The sequence below is a fragment of the Lygodium microphyllum genome, chromosome 5, assembly GCF_053477565.2.
Source record: "Lygodium microphyllum isolate KBCC chromosome 5, Lygodium_microphyllum_v1.1.10, whole genome shotgun sequence".
Taxonomy (NCBI): Eukaryota; Viridiplantae; Streptophyta; class Polypodiopsida; order Schizaeales; family Lygodiaceae; genus Lygodium; species Lygodium microphyllum.
In genome coordinates this window covers 104,431,926-104,451,442 of record NC_141139.1, presented here as the reverse complement: position 1 = coordinate 104,451,442, position 19,517 = coordinate 104,431,926, and the positions used below count along the sequence as shown (strand labels likewise).

General features: G+C 40.3%; 1 protein-coding gene across 1 annotated transcript; it reads right to left on the bottom strand.

Annotated features, from left to right (window-relative positions):
* Positions 1-11,349: 11,349 nt before the first annotated feature.
* LOC148036236 (uncharacterized) lies at positions 11,350-19,305 on the bottom strand. Its single transcript, XM_087679106.1, has 3 exons — positions 18,935-19,305; positions 12,544-12,635; positions 11,350-12,444 (listed from the first exon to the last, which is right to left on the bottom strand). Exons 1-3 carry the CDS (start codon positions 19,124-19,126, stop codon positions 11,958-11,960), a joined length of 771 nt encoding a protein of 256 aa, XP_087535232.1. The 5' UTR covers positions 19,127-19,305; the 3' UTR covers positions 11,350-11,957.
* Between the last annotated feature and the right edge of the window lie 212 nt (positions 19,306-19,517).

Here is a 19,517-nt window from a genome sequence, read left to right as displayed (position 1 = left end):
CCGATTATGGGAGTCGAACTTTCTGACTCTCAAAATCGGATAGTCCTATTCTGGGAATCAGACACATTGGTCCGACAGCGCGGACGACGGCCCGCAAGTTGCATATGGCACCTCTAGGTCAACGCCTACTCTATCAAATCGTGCCGTGCCTTCCAAATAGATGCGAGCAACAGAGGGAAACGCCTGGCATACCTTGAAGCAATGGGGCACTCGATCGGTCAGGACTTCACGATCTCCCGCAGCTCTCCCTCTCTCTCGCTCTCTTTGTGGCTCTTAGGCTCACAGTCTTCTCAGAAGGTAGGGTGTCAAATGTGGCCTCCCCTGGTCCCCTAGGCCCCTTATTACCTCATCTCAGTTTTTTGTAGACTCAGAGATCTCATACACTCCTCCAGCTAGATGTCTGAATCTGCGTCCCACCTTCCCTGTCTCCAGCAGCAGCAAAACCCTTCTTTTTCCTATCCTACCCTTAACCTATTGCAACAGAAATAAAAAACAGAAATAAAGACAGATGGTCCTACTCTAACATTCAGCAGAAAATCAAAATACTTACTTGCTCCAGAGATTAAAACTTCCTAACCCTCCTAACTATCTGGAGCACTGGTTCAGGCTGCAAACCCTACTGCCATGCTCGATTTGACGTGCATGGCGCTCAAGGCTCGATTCCGTCGGTCCCGACAACGGAACCAAAATGTAGGGGAGCTACGAAGCTCTACCCCGAGACTTACGGACCGCTTATTGATCAAGCGTTTCAAGCCGAGCGGCCATGGCTACCTCTCACATAGCCGATGCGCAATGCCTACCTTGCAGGTGTAGTGAGCTTACCTTGATGCTCGATCGAGTCCCCTCCTCTCTCTCACAATCCGGTAGCTCCACGATCTTTGTGGCAAGTTCAAGCAACCTCAAGCCCCCTCCGTCAAGCTCCATCCCCCATAGCCGCGCGAGACAAGAGAAGAGAAGAAGGGAAGGAACGATGAAGAGAGAAGATGGGGAGCTTCTTCTCCACGATTCCTCACTCTCACACACCCACTCCCTCACTCCCTCACACTCCCTCAATCCCTCACTCAAGCACAAGCATGAAGGTAAGAAGCAAGAGAAGAGGAAGAAGAAGCTTTAGCCATACCCAAGAATGAGCTTCTCATTCACTTTTGAACTTTATATACATGCCCTACCTTTTGGGCAGTCATCCACACTTTTTTACATGGCCGGCCATTAGGCTAGGCCCTCTTTTCCTATTTCCCACCATTCCAACTCATCCCGTTCCCACTAATGCATACAATTTGCACAAGAGTGAGCCTGGCGCTCTTTTTCAAAGATTCGAGAGCACCTTCATATTTAATGGCGCACTTTTACTCTTTTCTTTTTTCGAGGCGACACCGTCGTTTAAATCATTCAAATTTCTAGGCTTCCATTTTTTTCGCACTTCTGCTCCATTTTCCGTTCCTCTGTGCTGCAGTAAATATACAATATAATGGCGATACAATTTCTCACTATTTGTGTGAATCATCCTCGCAATCAAGATGCGGGATAATCCTATGCCACCTAATGCACGAGAGTTAAAGGGTTTTTAGACAGCACTGATGTAAGTGGAGAATATGGCAGTGCCTCTAGAAAGATAATTATGCCTCCAAGAAAGGGGAAAACTGTGTTTGTGTCTAGATTGCAGGAATGAACATGCAGTCTTGGAAATTTTAAGAATATTTCAGCCATGTGCAAGATTGAAAAGAAATATGTAGAATGGGATGAAAAAGATTTGAAGACATATGGTTTAATGGATGCAAATGAAGGTATTTCAGGGTTGTTTTCAAGGCTAATTGATATTGATACAGTGGCTAAAATTTTTATTACAATTAATGCTGAAAACATGGCAAAAAATAGGTTATTTATGTTGACACTTTAGAGATGTATGAAGTCATTCAAGAGTTTGCCGAGCATGAATGTTATGGGCTACAAAACAGGGCTGAAGCAAGGGTGGATACAAAGTACAAAACAATTGCAAAGAAGGTTAAGCCTGTGGCTTTGCCTTTACTGCCTCTTGAAGGTGATGCGTTGGCTAAAAAAGTGACTCAACAACGCAGTTCACGGGATCCACATGGAGTAGGACATAAATTTACTGCTAAAACTTTACAAGAACTGAAAATTGGCAATACAAGCTTCCTCTTGCTTATAGAAAGAGCTTGTTTCTTACAGATGTTAGCAAGGCATGGGAAAGCCTTTGTGTTTCAGCCAGATGAAATTGGATGTGTTGATTTGATCATAGTTGCACCTATGGTGATCTTTACAGTACCTCATGTGCCATGGAATTTAAAGCCCATTCCAGTGCCTTAGACATATTTGCCTAAGCTGTTGGAGCTTTTGAATGAGAAGATCAGAATGCAGATTTTGGAGCCTTCTTCAGCTCCATATTCGAATCGGTGGTTTACTGTCCCAAAGAAGAATGGTTCTTTGAGGTTTATATAGGATTTACAACCAGTTAATAAGGTCACCATAAGGAATGTTGGATTAGGCCTGATAGTGGATGAATTTGTAGAAGCATTTGCAGGCAATGCAATTTACTCTATAGGAGATTTGATGTGCCGATTGAAGGATGTGATATCTATGAGAAGAATGAGCATGGATATAGAAGATGTTGAGAATAGCAAATGATGCTTGTATGTACGCCCAAAGAGGCTTGCCCATAAGTGGCTTTGTATGAGAGAGAGACAATGATGAATGCTCTAGGAAGAGATGTCCAAAATCCCATAAGCACACTAAGGAAGAGTGGTACTATCCAAAAAGCTATATAAGCATGTACTTGACACTCATTTCAATGTAACCGTACTATATATTTGAGTTACTCAAGATTGTGTTTATGAGTCCAAGCTAATCTATCTTGGAAACTAATTCACTTGAGTTACAATTCCTCATTCTGATAATGTATCGTGTGTTCGACTTGTGTCCAGTTCTAGGCCGTGTTTCTCAACATGGTATCAGAGCCATGGTTGAACTAGATAGCTAGTGGATGCATCTTACTTCTTCCCTGCATACTTTAAATCCTTCCTATTTCGATTTTAGTAGAGTTCTTCTTTAGCCATGTTGTACTTATGAATGGATAGTAGGAGTTGAACCTACCTTAAGCCCCTCTGCCATATCCATACCTTAGGCTTATTCTTCATCTCATATCCTTCTCTTCACTTAAAATCCACCCAAAGGAACCACAACATTAGGGGCCCAAACCAAGCTGGTAGTAGCAGAGACGGAGCTACTTTGACCATTACTTGGAAGGACAAACCAAAGGAATATGCACAAGTTTGTATGATTGCAGTCTCTCAACATATGGTGTTGCTTACTTTGGATGAACTTAACATGTTAATCACCCGGCTTTGCTTTAGAATTCTGGGGGAGGAAGTGTCTAGTGCAATCGAGGAATTGTTTAAAATGCATCTTGAGGAGCTTCCAGGAAGGAATGCACAGCTAACTAGAGACAAGTTTGTAGCTTGTGATGCCTTATGCCATGAAAAAGGCCAGTTCCGATATTTGAAGGGTTTGGCCATTACAAGAGATAGATCTAGAAAATGTGGTGATCCCTTGAAGTCAAGTGAAAGCCAATTATCAATGGAAGGCAATGTGATAAAGGATTTTGAACCAAGACCAATTGTTTTGGGAGGTAGTGATGAGACTTGTCCCGTTTGTTAGGAGAATCTTGGGACTGAAATGATAGTCCTTCCATGTGGTCATATGCTTTGTTGCAAGTGCACAATGAGAATTGTAGAAAACGCTCCTAACTTAGACCAAAGATGAAGAAAATAAGATGTCCTTCTTGTGTAGGAACCACACCTGCGCTGGGAATATTGCATATATAGCTAATGAATCTGACCAAAATTTATACTCCCAAACTTTAAATCGACTGTATGAGAGAGAAGAGGATGTGGAATCTTCAATCATTGTTAAAGGTTCATTTGGGACAAAGATGAAATCAAACAAAGGTGATGTTTCCCAACAACAACATCCAAAAGAAGAGTGTGATAAGATCTGTAGTGGATGTCAACAATGCCTAGAAGCTTAGAATGTGTCAAGGCTATTCGTCTACGATCTGCGACAGGAAAAACAGCTTGCCGCTTGCAGCAACTGGCCGCCTGCAGCTCTACATTACATTATTCTTCATTTCATTTTAAAAAAAAGACAAGTACTAAGGTTAAAAACCCTAGCCCTTAAAGTCCATTCACACTAGCTCATCCTCTCTCTCCCACACTTACTTATTCACACATGCACTTCTCCAAAATCCATTGCCATGTCAAGCCCTTTCAGTGATTGTCTATCCATTGAGCCAAATAAAATCCAAAAAATTCATGTATCCCGAACTTCAATGTATGAGAGTTTGTGAAACCACGCCCATGTACCCATCAGTGTGTTCATTTGTAAAAGCATAAAGCAAAAAGGAGAAGTACCACACGTCAACAAAGGGACAAGAATCACAACAAAGGCAACGAGCATGAAGACCAAGAAGGAGTCCAAGAAGATTAAAGACTGCACCAAAGAGTGCAAAATAAGCATTAAAAAGACGAAGAAAATATTCTCCGCTATTAACATTCTTGGCCACTCTTTCTTCCTACCCTTGCATGACTTTGCTAATGTCTTAATGATAAGCTGATGACCCCTTTCACTTTTTCCATTTGCTTCAAGATTCTAGACTGAAGTTAAAGCTAGCTTGATACCCAATTGTGAAAAGAAGTCACAAGTCTTATCTACATCCAATTCTCCTCTATCTGCAGCCACTTTACCAACACAACCATATCTACAAATGACTTCTTCCAATAAGAACCTGCAAACTGCTTGAGTAGTCTTTGTACTAAGAGCTCGACCTTTCACTTGATTTGTCAAGTCTTCTCGTGTAAGCACAAGATATCTCATATTCCATTAACCTGTAGACATGGTAACCAAATCAACTATCCATTTGTAATGCATAGACAATGGATAGGTCGGTTGCAACCCATCTCTATGCTTTACCATGGAATGCATATGACAGACAGTACATGATCCCACATAATGCTCAACATCTTTATACATGTTTTGTCACCAATACTTCTCTTTGATCTTGGCAAATGTGTCCCAAAATCCTCTCTGTCTAGCCCATAAACTTTCATGAAACTCTTGCATAACCTATTGTTGAGAAGTGCTATCTCCCAATACATGTACTGGAGTCCTCCCTTTTTCTTTGCATGCTTTGATAAATATCTGTCTTTCAAGAAAAACCCATAAACTTTTCTTTTAATCCTTTTGAATTCAGCTTCAGTTCACTCAGCCTTCTTTGTCATGAGGCTTAGATATTTGCCTTTTTTTAGCCAGTCATCCTCATAACTTTTCCAAAATTTGTGTTCTCACTAAAGCATAACATCGATGATGCTTTCTCTCTACTGCATATCTCTTTTTCATGGTTGTAAGCTCTTTTCTTACTGATGAAATCCCTGTTACAATAGTTATACCTATAGTAATAGCAGTTGTATACTCATTCCCTATTGTCATAAAGTCGTTTTTAACACCTATCACATTGTCCTCTTCATCTTCCATCAACTCCTCTTCACCTTCAAACCTTGCTCGTGAAAGCATGTCAGTCACGTGGTTTTCTCTACCTGCAATATGCTGAAAATCACGGTTAAGTGACTTTATATATGCAATCCACCGTAACGTGGCAATATTAGGAGTTGAGCAATTTACTATCATGCCCAATAGAGATAGACAATTGGTCTCTACCACTACATGAACTCCCATAAAATACTCCCTATCACACTTAAGGGCTATCACTACACTCCAAAGCTCTCTTTTAACTTGAGAATACCACCATTGCCGTTCATTGAGGACCTTTGCTCCAAACCGAATGGCATACCTATTCTCATTAGCATCATCCTGACCCACTACCCAACCAATGCCAATCGGACTTGTATCCACGGTGATAATAATAGGCTGCCCATTCTTATAATTTGCTCTCTTTAGTGTTGGGGCTGAAATCAATAAGTTGTTTAACCATTGAACTGCCTTCGTATGCTATTTACCCCACCAAAACTTTTGCCCTTTTCTTAAGAGCTGATATAAACTTTCAGTCACATGAGCAAAATGCGGAATCCATATCAAGTAAAAGACACATGCACCCAAAAATCTTATTACCTTGGATACATTTGAACATGTCTCATGCATCCTGCTTCTGGCATCAATCTTTACTGGTGAGGGCTTTCTTCCATATGGTCCACACATGTGCCCAACAACTAATACTTCCTTCACTCCAAAAACCGACTTTTCTCTTGACAAATTCAAATGCACTTTCTCAAGATGGCTCAAGATCCTGTCACAATCAACAATATGATCAGTCACAAATCTATTGAGAAACACAAATCTAGAACTAGATCGGCTATAGTGGACGCAAGTCAAACACACGATACATTATTAGAATGAGGAATTGTAACTCAAGTGAATTAGGTTCCAAGATAGATTAGCTTGAACTCATAAACATAATCTTGAGTGACTCAAATTGATAGTACTATTACATTGAAATGAGTGTCAAGTACATGCTTATATAGCTTTTTGGATAGTACAACTCTTCCTTACTGTGCTTATGGGATTTTGGACATCTCTTCATGGAGCATTCATCATTGTCTCTCTCTCATACAAAGCCACTTATGGGCAAGCCTCTTTGGGCGTACATACAAGCATCATTTGCTATTCTCTACACCCCCCTCAAATGATGAGTTCCTACCCTTGTTGGCTTTTGCCCCCCTGCATGCAAACATATGGGATGATAGGACCACATATAGTGCAATTACAGGATATATGCATGTTGAATTAATGTATGGTGGAAAACATCCAATCATGCCTATTGAGGAGACTATTGCTACTTGGAGTGTTCTACCATGGGAAGAGGATTTGAATAGAGAAGAGTTGTTGGTCCTATGCATTAGATAGTCAGAAAGAAGGCCTGAAGACTTTGAGATAGCCATGAAAAAGTTGAAGACTGCAAGGATTAAGAACAAGAAGAGGTTTGATAAGCGACACAGACTTCGAATACGAGCTATACTGAAAGGGAATGGGTGTTGGTTTATGACAGTAGCTTGAAAAAATAGCATAGTACAAGTCAAAAGATGGCAAAGCAGTGGTTTGGTCCATATGTGGTAAGGTTTGTTTTTGACAATGCTACCTATGCATTAAATGAGATGGATGGGAGAGCTCTAAGGATTCCAATGGGTGGCTCAAAAACGTATCAAGCTCTTTAAAAATAGAGAGTCTTCAGCATATGAGTTGAAGGAGTTGGATACTGAACATAAACATGAGAATATGGAAGAAAAAGAGGTAGAAGATGAAGACATTGACATGGCAAAGGATACTTCTTTTGACACTGTAGATCCATAAGACTTTGGCATATGCCAGAGGATGTGCAGGTTAAGAGGAGGTGGATGTCGTGCCGCTACTTGGACACAGTGTGAAAAACTCTAAAGAGAATCGTCATTCGGCTTTCTTATATTGATCTAGAGTCTCAATGCCATATTAGTCGTTAGTGACAATATCCATAGTGTGGATGGTTTAAAAATACTAGATTTTGGGACAAGTCTAACCTATTTTTGATATTTTACATATTATTTCTTGTAAATATCCAAAAGCTATAGACAACTTTTAGAATAGGATGACATGTAAGAAAAAGCAAGTGGCATTCAACTATTTTTGGGGGATTTCATGCAAATAGAAGGATTAGCGAAATCGTGCGACACGCGATCGCAATTTAGAGGTAGCAAATAATACTCTGAAACTAGGAGTGATTTAGGAGAAATCTGACCAAGTGTGCTAGTATTTTACCCCCCTTTCAGAGCCAATGGAAGCATCTGAGAGTAGCAGAGAGAAAGCTATTGTTTTATGCTTTTTTTTTTTGTCTACAAGAGATTTATCTTATCAGGATGCAAAAATAAATTGACAAGCTTCATCTCTGAGTATTCTTCTACATCTTCTATTTCTTTAAACCCCTTCTCTTTCGTCTACTTCTCTCCTTGAATCTCCCTTCACCCTACTGTCTCTTACCCCCATGGTAGACTTTCAACCCCAAACGCTCTGACAACACACACGTCTTCATGTTGTAGTTATTGGCAATCAACATAAAAATAAAAAGATCCCTCCAAAACTTGTGTAGATATCTTTCCACACATACACAATACGCACTAACTCTAAAGAAACCTTTTTTTAGTTTCTTACTTTCTTTGGAAATAACTTTCTTTCACATACATTCCACAAGCTTCACATGGTTATTTTACTTATGTCACTATAAGTAAGCAAGCAACCATACCATACTTGTGTATCTCCTTCAACCCAAGAAAATCCAATGTGATGGAATCTTTTATTTGCAAGTGTGCATTCTAGCAATGGTTGTAAAGAGCAATTAGCTTATATGATTTGTTCCTCTTTTTTCCTTCACCACCAAGCTTGAGTTTTTAAATGTCTTAGGTGGATCTCCCTTCATGACCAAAAGCCATTATAGAAGCAATTAATAATAACTTCTTTCACTTAACTATTTCCAACAAATCAAATGTGACCAAATCTTTTCGATCAATATTTTCTTATGAGCCCTCCAATGATGGTTGTAAGAGCACTTATTGCATATTGGTTGTTTCTCCTTTCTCCTTTGCCAACAAGTATACTAGTATTGTCAAGAATTTCTTTATATCTTTGTAGATCTCACTTCATGGGCAAGATATACCATTGAAAAAATTGATAGAAAATCTCTCTTAATACTTAGAGTAGAAGACATTTGAAAACTTTTTTACTACACTATTTGTAGAAACAAAAGAAATAGTATATATACCCTCAACACGATATATTAGATTGTTACCAATCATCATAATGATTGGTATCTATAGAGCATGCAACAAACTGTATAGACCTTTCTTGTTGGAAGAGGCACTACTAACCAACACCCATGAGTCGTTGGTTGATGCTTCTTTCATTCATGCATACACTCTTAATAGTGGCCATGAATAACTCTAGCTTTACTCTTGTCATATTGATTCTCCCCTTCCCTTTACTTTTCAAGATATTATTCATTTCATCAACCTTATTGACACACCACCACATGTGTTTGCATACCCCTACTTGCACAATAGTAGCACTCGCATTGAAACTTTTTATTGCCACTATTGCTTCCTTCTCGAGCTTTAAGCCATAACTCTCATCCATCTGTAATGCACATGATTTCTTATAACTCAATGCTTGTGGTCTCACTTAAGAGTTAAGAGCTGTTACTATCAAATTTTCATAAACAAATCTAAAGATGTGACTAAGCTAACTCCTAACAAATAGTTTATATCCCATCACTAACTCCATGGGTGAGGGATTAATCAACGACACCGTTCGCAAAACCTCATAAGATATAAGAGTAATTATATTTTGAACTCTTATAGATTGTTCGTTGTGCCATCTACCTTCAATGAAGGTTTCATTAGATCCTCAATAACATGGCTCAACAAATTAAATTTGAGTAAAAAATAGAGTACACAATAAATTATAAAAGAACTAAGATTCCTTTACATGCAAACAAAGTGATATAATGACAGTTTTGTCCAATTGTGTGCTTACATGGCAATCTACATAGATTCTAGGTGAAGAGCTTAGAGCTTACTGGTTAAGCTCTAATTGGCCAAAAAAATGGATTACAAATCTAGAATGATTTCTTTCTAATAGTCCACAAAGGTGGTAGGCCTACATGACTAACATATTAAACTATTAACCTTTGTTACTTGATCAAGAGAATAAATCTTTCAATTAGGGGTCATCTTTGTAATTTTTTAGAACAAGGATCCTCAATAATTCCCATCCCCATATGTCAATGTAGTGTGTTTGGAGTGGCTTCTTACTTAACAAAGCCATGTAGCTTGTAAACTAAACTCGCATTAGTTTACTTTTCTTATTCAATCACAAAGCTCATCCCAAACCTACAATATTTGGATCCACATATGACTTCCCTCACAATGGGAGCCTTACAACTTGGAGCCATGGATCATTGGTGGCACCTTACGAGAGCAGTTCATTGAGCATATCTAGCATTGATTCATCTCCCAAGTCTTTCATTGATCAACTTGTTTGATAAAATGTCATAACCTTGCTAATATCTATAATGTATGCCTTGTTCGAGAGTGATACTGGCCACCTTAACTCCACCCTCTTGTGCCTCTTCTTCACCTTTGCCAAAGGCCTCTCTAAGCACTCTAGCTCCCTATATTCCTTTCTCATTAGCTTTCCTCAACTTTCCTTTGTTATCATTGACATTGGAATGAATAGCAAGACTCCATCTTCCCTACCTTCTTAATCACCATCACTATCCTTAACAAGCAAGACTACTTGAGCATTAATTTTACAAGTACAAAAGTTACAAAGCACAAGCTTATCCTAAAACGCACAACTATTTTTTAAATTGCAAGCCTATCCAACAAGCAACAATAGCTACAATCCTAATCAAGTGATCAAGGTTGAAAAAGCCACCAAGCTTTGATGCAGCTGCTCTCTCTACAATTAAGAGGAACACGTACAAAAGGCATGAGGAAGGATATTGTAACAAGTTAAATATGAAATGCTATATAAGAAGAACATATGAGCAAAAGAGAGACTTCTTGGTAAGATGGGTATTTCATTTGTGATAGTACTGTTTCATCTCTTCTTTGATAAATTAAGGACAAACAAAAAAGAAGAAAACTTACAGCCTATAGTCAAAAAGAAGTCATACAAAACAATAGCACATGAAAATGGACTTTGATCCTTGCTCCCTCTTATAAGCATGCCCACATTCCCAAAAGTAAGATTGCTCTCTTTCCCAATTCAAACACACAAAAAAGGTAAAAAAAAAACATCTTTAATCAACCCCCTCTTACAAGTAATTTCTCAAATGGTGATTCACCATGCCATTGTACACATAAAAGCATATGCCCTAATGGGCAACACTAATAGACAAATAACTTGGACTGTTTTTTTCCCAAAACCCAACTTGACCAATATATTTATGCCATTATATTTTCACAGCCCAAAATTGAATAGAAAATTTGTCTCATGAAACCTCTCTCAATGTGAAAACCATCAAACCATATGCTACAAGCCATGCTCCGCTTGCTTACACTACTGGTGGAAGAACAGATAGTTGCACCATTTACTTGTATATTATCAAAGAATGAACCTCATTATTAACCTAGCTTTCATGATATAGATATAAATCTTTTCTCGAAATTCCTAGATAAACCTTACAAACAAAAATCAACGTTGACCTTCACAAACTCCCAACACTTTCCATGAGACCAAACTCAACGATTCAAAAACCACTCTTCCTTGCACACACATACATCCATCAAGATTGACAAAATTGTATAGAAAACCAGACCCATCTAAGATCTTCCTGAGTCTCAAAAACTGACACATTTAGTGGGCTGATGCCACTTTTCATGTTCTAAAGGGTTATCGAGTCAAGCTTGACATACCAAAAGCTACCAAAAGCCTTTGGTCCCCAAGCTACTCATAATCTAATTAAACAGATAAGCAAAGCTACCAAGAAGTGAAATCTATGACGGCTAAAGTTATGATTGGGACCCCATTGTCCAATTTCCAATGTGTCAACATTCACAACTCTTAAGGTTCTCTCTACCAAGCCCCCAAAGATGGACAAGCAGATTACACAATTAAATACGCTTGGAAGAAATTGAATGCTAAATGGCAATAACAAATTGTGGTCAACTCAAGGGCCTATCATATCGACACACACCTATACATGAATATTCCCAAAAGGAGAGGAAGCTTTGAGGTTGGGGAGGAATTGGCTCCTCTTCTAGGACAGCCCCCTCCCTTTTCACCAGGATGTTGTATATACCTGAACTCTATCTCAATAACTCCCCCTGCCTCTCAGACAAATTCTCTCGACCTCCTCTCCTTTGTAGCTCTTAAGTTGGATGTGATTCCACTAAATGTACATCTCAGACTTTATGATCTTTGGTATTCTCAGCTGTACCTTCGGGAAGACCAATTGGCAACCGTTCTCTGATTTCAAATGGCGTATTTGCTGGTTCATTAGGATTGTTGGGTGGGCAAGAGAAAGAACACCCCCCCATCTCTGTAACATCTCTGTTGCTCAAAGTCACAGGCTTGGAGATGGGATGAGAAAACTTCCCCTCTGAATGCTCGGTAGGAACTGTGACCAGTATACTTTTGGGGCCACTTGGCTGTTCAAACAAAGAATCAGGAAGAGCACCAGGACTAAAACGCAGTTTTGCTGAAAGACTTATAAGAGGACCTCTTGTGCTTCGCCATTCAGGGAATGACTTTAAAGAGACCCGACATATGGGACAAGTTGAATGTTGTTGAAGCCAAGCATCAATACAAGTGACATGGAACGTGTGGCCGCATTTTGGTAGCACACGCAATGCTTCCTTCTCTTCATAGTCACCCAAACATATTGTACATCTTTCAAAAGCACAAGAACAAAGTCAAACCCACTCTCCACGCAAAGGAGCTAGTTGTGAATTGCAGGGTAAGTGCTAGCGACAAAAACAATGATCTTACAGGTTATCCTCGATACAAATGAACAGCTGCTGAGTGAAAGTGATAACTGGGAAAGATGCCACAATGGACGAGTCCAACCCTCGGTCAAGAAGCTGCAAAATCAACACACACTGTTAAGTTACTAACATAGTTATGTTTTAAGATATATGCTGGAAGGCAGTGTTTGAGATAAGAGGGGTTCATTTCATCTCCAGCTAGAGTCCAGTTCAATTTTTAATGGTAAAACATTCTCAAAATGAAAGCATGATGGTAGCAGTCTGAAGTTCCTCTTTAGCAATCTAAAGCTTTAGCTTTTGTCCCCAAAAAAACATGAACACAATATTATTTCAACTTGATGGATGGCTTCCTTTCCAAAGGACACTAGAGAGGGCGTCATTTAAAGCTCAATGTATTCCCAATCATGCCTCTATACTCCTAAAGACATAACCTTCAAGAAAGAAACTAGGCCGGTTAGTCCTAGTACTGTGTGACCTTTCTTTTGGCGGAAAAATGTATAGTATTCATGTTACTCAGTAAAACAGGAGTATAGGCTCAGCAGCATAGTTGAAGCAGAAATGGAAGTTCTCTCAGCATAGTCAGAAGTGCATATATGTATACAATGCCTCAGAGGAGTACAGGTCCACCAGGGGATAATATTTGCAGCATGAAAAACTGGCATTGACGCATGCATGTGGATTGAAGAGAAGTGGGAGATTCGGTGCAGTTGGGCTAAAAAATGCATTGCATAATGTCAATTAATTAGCTCTTAAATACAGTCCCGAAACATGCTTATTCCCAAACTTTCCTACAAGGTGTCTATGCCCCATAAGCTAAGCCCTAATTTGGGAGGATCCACATCTGTGAATAGGAGAATGCCCTGCCACTTAGCCCATCTCATTCATTACAAGTCCTCCATTAACTTGCACCTTCTATCTACTGCTATTTGCACCCCTCCATGGCAGATACCTCAGTTCATGGTGTTGCCACCCTCACTCCAGCTCCTAGTGATCAATCTACAATGTTGAGCTAAGTTATCATTAGCTTTCATTGAACAGCCCCAAAACTCAAGTTAGTTAATGAATTTCAATGATTTCTTTTTTAGAGATGCGGTTTGAGAGAGTTTTTGTGTCCCACATGTAAACCCTAATTTGGGAGGCCCCAAACATTCTATAAATAGATAGCCTACCCTCCCACTCAGCCAATCTTGGTTTTACAATTTGCAATTGCCAAAGCTTCATTGCCCACACCGTTTGTGGAGGACATCTCAGCCGAAGCTGCCCATCACTAAGTACCACATTCTAGTCCTTGTTTCCAATCTTCCCCTCATTGTCCTCACCCTCCACTGCTTCTGCCAATTGTCATCTACATCCAAAAGGCTGTGTTTACAGCCTGGCAGCCTGATTTGGACTACATTTACTGCATCTGCTGCATCATCTTCAGCTAGTGACCTTCTTCTAGGACTGTATTTTGATTTGCCGGTTGCTGTAAGGACTGCCACATCATCAGATTTACGTCTTTTGTGCCACAAACCTGCCACATCATCACTAACTTGTTGCCTTGCAGATTTCCTCTCCTCTTTGCTTGTCTTCTGGCATTCATCTTGCTGCATTTGCTGCTGCTAGACGTCTTTGGAGGTTTCCTTGCTACATTTCGGGATCCGTTGGAATATGACACACACTACAACTCATTACCTCTGCCTCTTAGCAGATATGTCAGCTCATATGTGAGTCTGAGCTGCAAAGGCTGGGCACATTATTTAGGTTATTTAGGCATTTTTTATTGTCATTTTATGGTCATACCGGGCATTTATTGTATTCGACCAGCATTTAATGCTGGTCAACCTGACATATTTTATGGCATTATTTGTGCCTATTTATTCTAGGCTCCTCCTTAGCTCATTTCACCACCTGGAGGTCCTATGGAGAGAGGAACCGGTGCTAGTGCCTACGCAGCCAGTGATTCACTGTTGTATGCGACAATTTCGTGTTTGGTATATGAATTCCATTTCCCGATCATACATCTAATTTCTCATCTGTATTGTGTTCTTTCTTTCCCTTTCTCTTTTGTCTTGTGTTTCAACAGTTTATTACAGCTTATGTTTATGCTTCCATTGCTGCACCACTTCTGACATGGTATCTGTAACTGGTCTATGAATCACATAAAGCGGTAGTCCCTTCAATTAATACCTGGTCTTTTCAAATACACACACAAATAGAGACCTCACTCCCTCGCTCAACACTAGATTGGCCTCGAAGTCTGACACCCCTCTTGGTATTTTTTTATCAATTAAAAGATGGAAGGTTACAAAAAAAGAAGAAAGTTCCAAAGTACAAAACCTGTGAACAGTTGGCTTTTATCTTTTCTGAGTAAATTTCAACTACATAAGGACAGTATAGCATATCCAAAACAACATCCCTTTCTGAGTAAATTTCAGCTGCATAAGGACAGTATAGCATATCTAGAACAACATCCCAAGTAGGGTAGGAAAACACTTTGCAGAACTCTATATTTATTGTTTTTCACATGTTTCTTGACCTGTTCTCAGCCTTGTTCCATTCCAGATCTGTTTCATACCAGTTGGATTACAAATCCTTTGACCTTGGTATCATTCCAACAGTAAAACGGTCCCACAAACAGCACTAAATTAAAGCTGAACACCCTGTTCCCGTGTGGCGTGATCATCACTTTCTTTAGTTCCTCATTGGAGAAGCAATCAGCTGCTCCTGAACCTGGATAGTGAGGCTCTTGCCTCAACAAAAGTGCAAAGAAAACAGAGAACTGTACATCCGATGGAATCAGCCCATTATGTAAAGCATTTCCTTTGAGAATAGAGAGAGAGTTAACCAGAGGGAGCAAGCTCTACCTCCATACATGAGTCAGAGACGAAGTACTCTCCATGGCTGATGTACTTGTAACAATCTGCCCTCAGCCCCTGAAAGCTTCACCCTCCGATTTGCCCCTCTTGCCTATTACGTTTTTCTTTAATGCTCTCTCTCTCTCTCTCTCTCTCTCTCTCTCTCTCTCTCTCTCTCTCTCTCTTTTGGGAATTTGTACCTAGATTGTGACACATGATATACATCTAACAATTTTCCTGCTCAAACCTTCCGATCTAAAATTCTCCATGATTGGTGCAAAATTTGATCTTGGCACAACCAGAGAATTAATCCTCGTGCAAAAACGAAGATAATGACACAAACAGAGTCTGGAGCCCAAAAATAGTAACTCTCTAAATTTTGGGGATGGTAACCCCTGCATTCCTCAAGTTGTTCTGAGCAACTTTTATCATTGCAACCACATCAAAAAGTGCAATGTGGCTCAGTTCCGGTGACTTTTATTCCGTGAGCATTCTCACACGTGCATCTTCTGTCTTGGCCAGGCTCATTGTCCTGTACCATCTCCAGTGGCTAAGCACATAATCCCAAACCACTGGCATTCTATTTTTTAGTGCCCATTCAATATGGAACCGGTCCCAAGCTCAAACAAACCATTAGTCCAATTTGTCCCGATGGCTACCTCTTCTAGCCATGCAAAGATCCCGGCTTAATCCAAGAGAACTTTGGAGGTAAAAAGCAACAACAACTAAAGAAAAGAAAATTAATATATTTATATAAGTAAATAAGGAAAGCAACTGCAAAAAGTATCACCACCCGGTGATATAACCCCCTCTTGAAAGAAGCAAGCAACCTCAATTGCATGCCATACATGCTAACGGATGACACAGGATGATAACAAGATTCTCCATGTTATTAATGCCATCGCATATATCACTTGCTAATAGATGATACGGGGCGATGGTAGGAGTTTTCCCACTACAAACAGTACCTGTGTAGTTGGACAGTACAATCAGCTGCATTAAATGTAGTTGATTGGATATTTTCTCCTATTTTTGGTAGGCTATCTATTGCATGGCTTCAACACACTCTTACACAATTTTGATCTTAAGTTTCCAAATTGTTGATCATGGAAACTGCCATCGGGGTTCACGCAGTGTGAGATCTTCAAGGTGGAGACGTACACAGGCATACAGTCTATGCCCATGAACATATCAACTTCCTTATACAGTATTCTTCATTACAAATTTTATGTGTTCCACTCTCTTTCTCTCTCTGTTCACTCTCTGTCTTAGTCATATGCTTCTGCACTGTTTCACTCTGACATGGTATCAGAGTATTGAAGGACAAGGTGGACCTACCTAAAGAGGAGATTTCACCATGACACAAGGCTGCGTTTTCAATGTTCAAAGGGGACAAGAGGGCTACGCAGTAAAACTAGGCTGAGGCGAGTATGGATGTGCGAGAAAGGAGCAGAGTTGTTGAAGCTATTGCTGATTTTTCTAGTTGAGAAGGAAGAAGGCTGCGTTTTGGACCTTCAAATGCAAACTTTACCTTTTCATCACCTCCAGTGGGTGAAGGAGTAGGAGGAGTGGCAAAAAGCCCTAGCACGCCATATTCAAACAATCAAAGAGGCCGTTTTTTTGTGTTTTGTACAAGCATTGTAGGTGAAGATGTCTTCTAAGGCCGAGACAAAGTTTCAACCGATCATGGACTAGAAGGTGCCCATGTTATCGGCTCTTCCATCAAATCAAAAGCTCAATGGTGAGAGCTAACGTATTTGGCGGGTTATGATGCTTGCCATCTTAAGTTTCAGTGTCCTATATGCAAAACCCTAATTTAGAAGAATCCTTCCACATCTATAAATAGACAGACTGCCCACCATTCAGCCCTATCCTTGTCTTGCATGTTTCAGCCATCAGCCCTCTTCCACTAGCTATCCAACCCCCAATGACTACTGGTGCATAGTCTACAATTGTTGCCCAACCTCCCACTATTACTGGTGATCAGCTTCAATCACCTACATGAGGTCATTTTTGTGTTTTAGCACTTTTCTTCATCAGCCTCTATTCTGATTGGTAGTTATTGCACTAGGGATCCATCTCCAATGGACAATACACCTCCCTAAAACCTCTCCCACAAGAGCCATCAACTGTTGGACAACTCTACATTTGAGCATTCTATATATTCTCTCATTCATTTACATCATTCATTCATTCACTTCAGAGTTCTCTCTCTTCTCTACATGTGTTTGTGTTTTTGTATTTCGTATTTAGCATTTGAATTTTGCGTGTCATTATCTGAGTCCTTGTGCTTCAATCATATTCGTACTTTCTATGTTTCCTCAATGCAAACCCTAGTATATCTTCACACTCACCTCCGTACCATAGAGTCTATGATAACCTAGGTAGCTACATTGGCCTACCTTTTGACCTCAAATACATCCCAATTTGGCATACAAGCAAAAATTGACAAGAGTCTATGCCTCAAAATCTGGTGATCACCCAATTGTGGCACAACTAAGTCCCCAAGTTCTTCCCCTTGATGTTTCTTTCATTGGGCCAAGATACATGAACATACACTTGTTCCAAGGAGTACAATGTGTCATTGGTCAACTCTGCACATTCTTTTACCAATTAGGAATAGTGATTGGTCACTATGGAGAAATTTTCCTTGCCTCAAAAAACCAGATTTGCCATCTTGAGTTGAAGACTTAAGGAGCACTAGACTTACAAGCACCCAATGTACCATGAGATCAAAGTGCGCTTCCGTTGCCCATTTTGAAAGGGATTTGGACTACTATCTAAGGTGATGGACATCCCAATAGCATTGCCCTAGACTATTTCTCTTGGATCTAGGCAACATAGATAGTGCCTCCTACAATCCCTAGGGAGGCACCTTGGGGGATACATGGTGTCAAGTTGCAACTCCATCCAATACTTCAAAGCACACTCTAGATTGACTTGTGGTTCCATCACAAAAGCCACATGACCTACCGGTCCATGTCTCTACTTGAGACACCACTAAAGGATACAGTCACTCATGGCATATCACAATGTAGCCAAACCTCAACCCTTCAATCTATCCACATTGGATAGGTCAATGAGAGATATTATAGGATGCTATAATCCTCCTTTCTTTCCCCACAACATGTCATTTCAATTCCATGTTGTATCAGATACCCAATCTTTTAGTTGTTGCAATTATCAGTTGTTCCCTAGCTGAATGTTTTCACTTGAATTCTGGTTTCTTAATTCTACTCGGAAAACATGAGAGTTCCCTCAATTCCAAGCATATCTATGTTCGTCTGATAGGCCAATTCGGGCCTTTGTAGACATTAATACAACTTTGTGTATGTTTGCACTTCCCATCCTTATCAAGCCTAATTTACAAAAGCTGCTGCTACTCGGGAGCTCAGCACCACTAGAAATAACTCGAGAGACATTGGAAAAACACACAGATCATGAGGTCATCAGCACCACCAAGTCAAGCAAATCATGTAAGTAACTCGCAGGCATGCATGCACACACATGTACACATGTGCGCGCACAAATCTAGAAATTATGAAGAATGGTACTCACGAAAGTGCTGCGGTGAGGTGCCACCAGAACGGTTCCACGAGTGAAGCGCATGGCAATATGAAAGGAGAAGATGCGGCAGCAGACTCCGATGACGATGGCGACGGCCATCACCAGGCCGACCACCATGAACACCATCTTCACGGTCTCTCCGCCGATGATCGTGAGGAAGCCTCCTCCATCGCCGTCGACCATCTAAGGAATTTACGTACGGGCACAGCGCCTGTGCAAAACGCAGGGAGGATGATGACGACGACGGAGGCGGGAATGGGAATCGGAATGTCCGTAATAGCATGTGATGTATAATAATGGTAAGGGTGCTCTTCTCTTCTCTTCTAGACGACGACGACGAAGAAGAAAAAAGAGCTGCGAGACTGCTAGCTTTTGCACACGTGTGACGTCACGTCACCATCCTTAGGACAGAGAAAAAGATGCGCTCCGGGCCTAAAATTTGAAGGTTGGAAGACCCTTCAAAGGGGGTTTTGGCCTTCTAAAGAAGCGTGATACATATATCACCCTTCAAAAGAAAGGTAAGAATTTTAGCAAAATCGTTATGCCTTTTCAATCTCTTTAAAAAGAAAATGAG

What these genes read in the sequence shown, in the direction of transcription:
- LOC148036236 (XM_087679106.1), bottom strand. Translation starts at nt 19,126, where the DNA reads ATGGTCGACGGCGATGGAGGAGGCTTCCTCACGATCATCGGCGGAGAG. An exon ending in CACCTCACCGCAGCACTTTC is followed by an intron (nt 12,636 to 18,934) that starts GTGAGTACCATT and finishes TTGATTTTGCAG; the next exon opens with CTTCTTGACCGAGGGTTGGA. An exon ending in ATTTGTATCGAGGATAACCT is followed by an intron (nt 12,445 to 12,543) that starts GTAAGATCATTG and finishes TGCTTTTGAAAG; the next exon opens with ATGTACAATATGTTTGGGTG.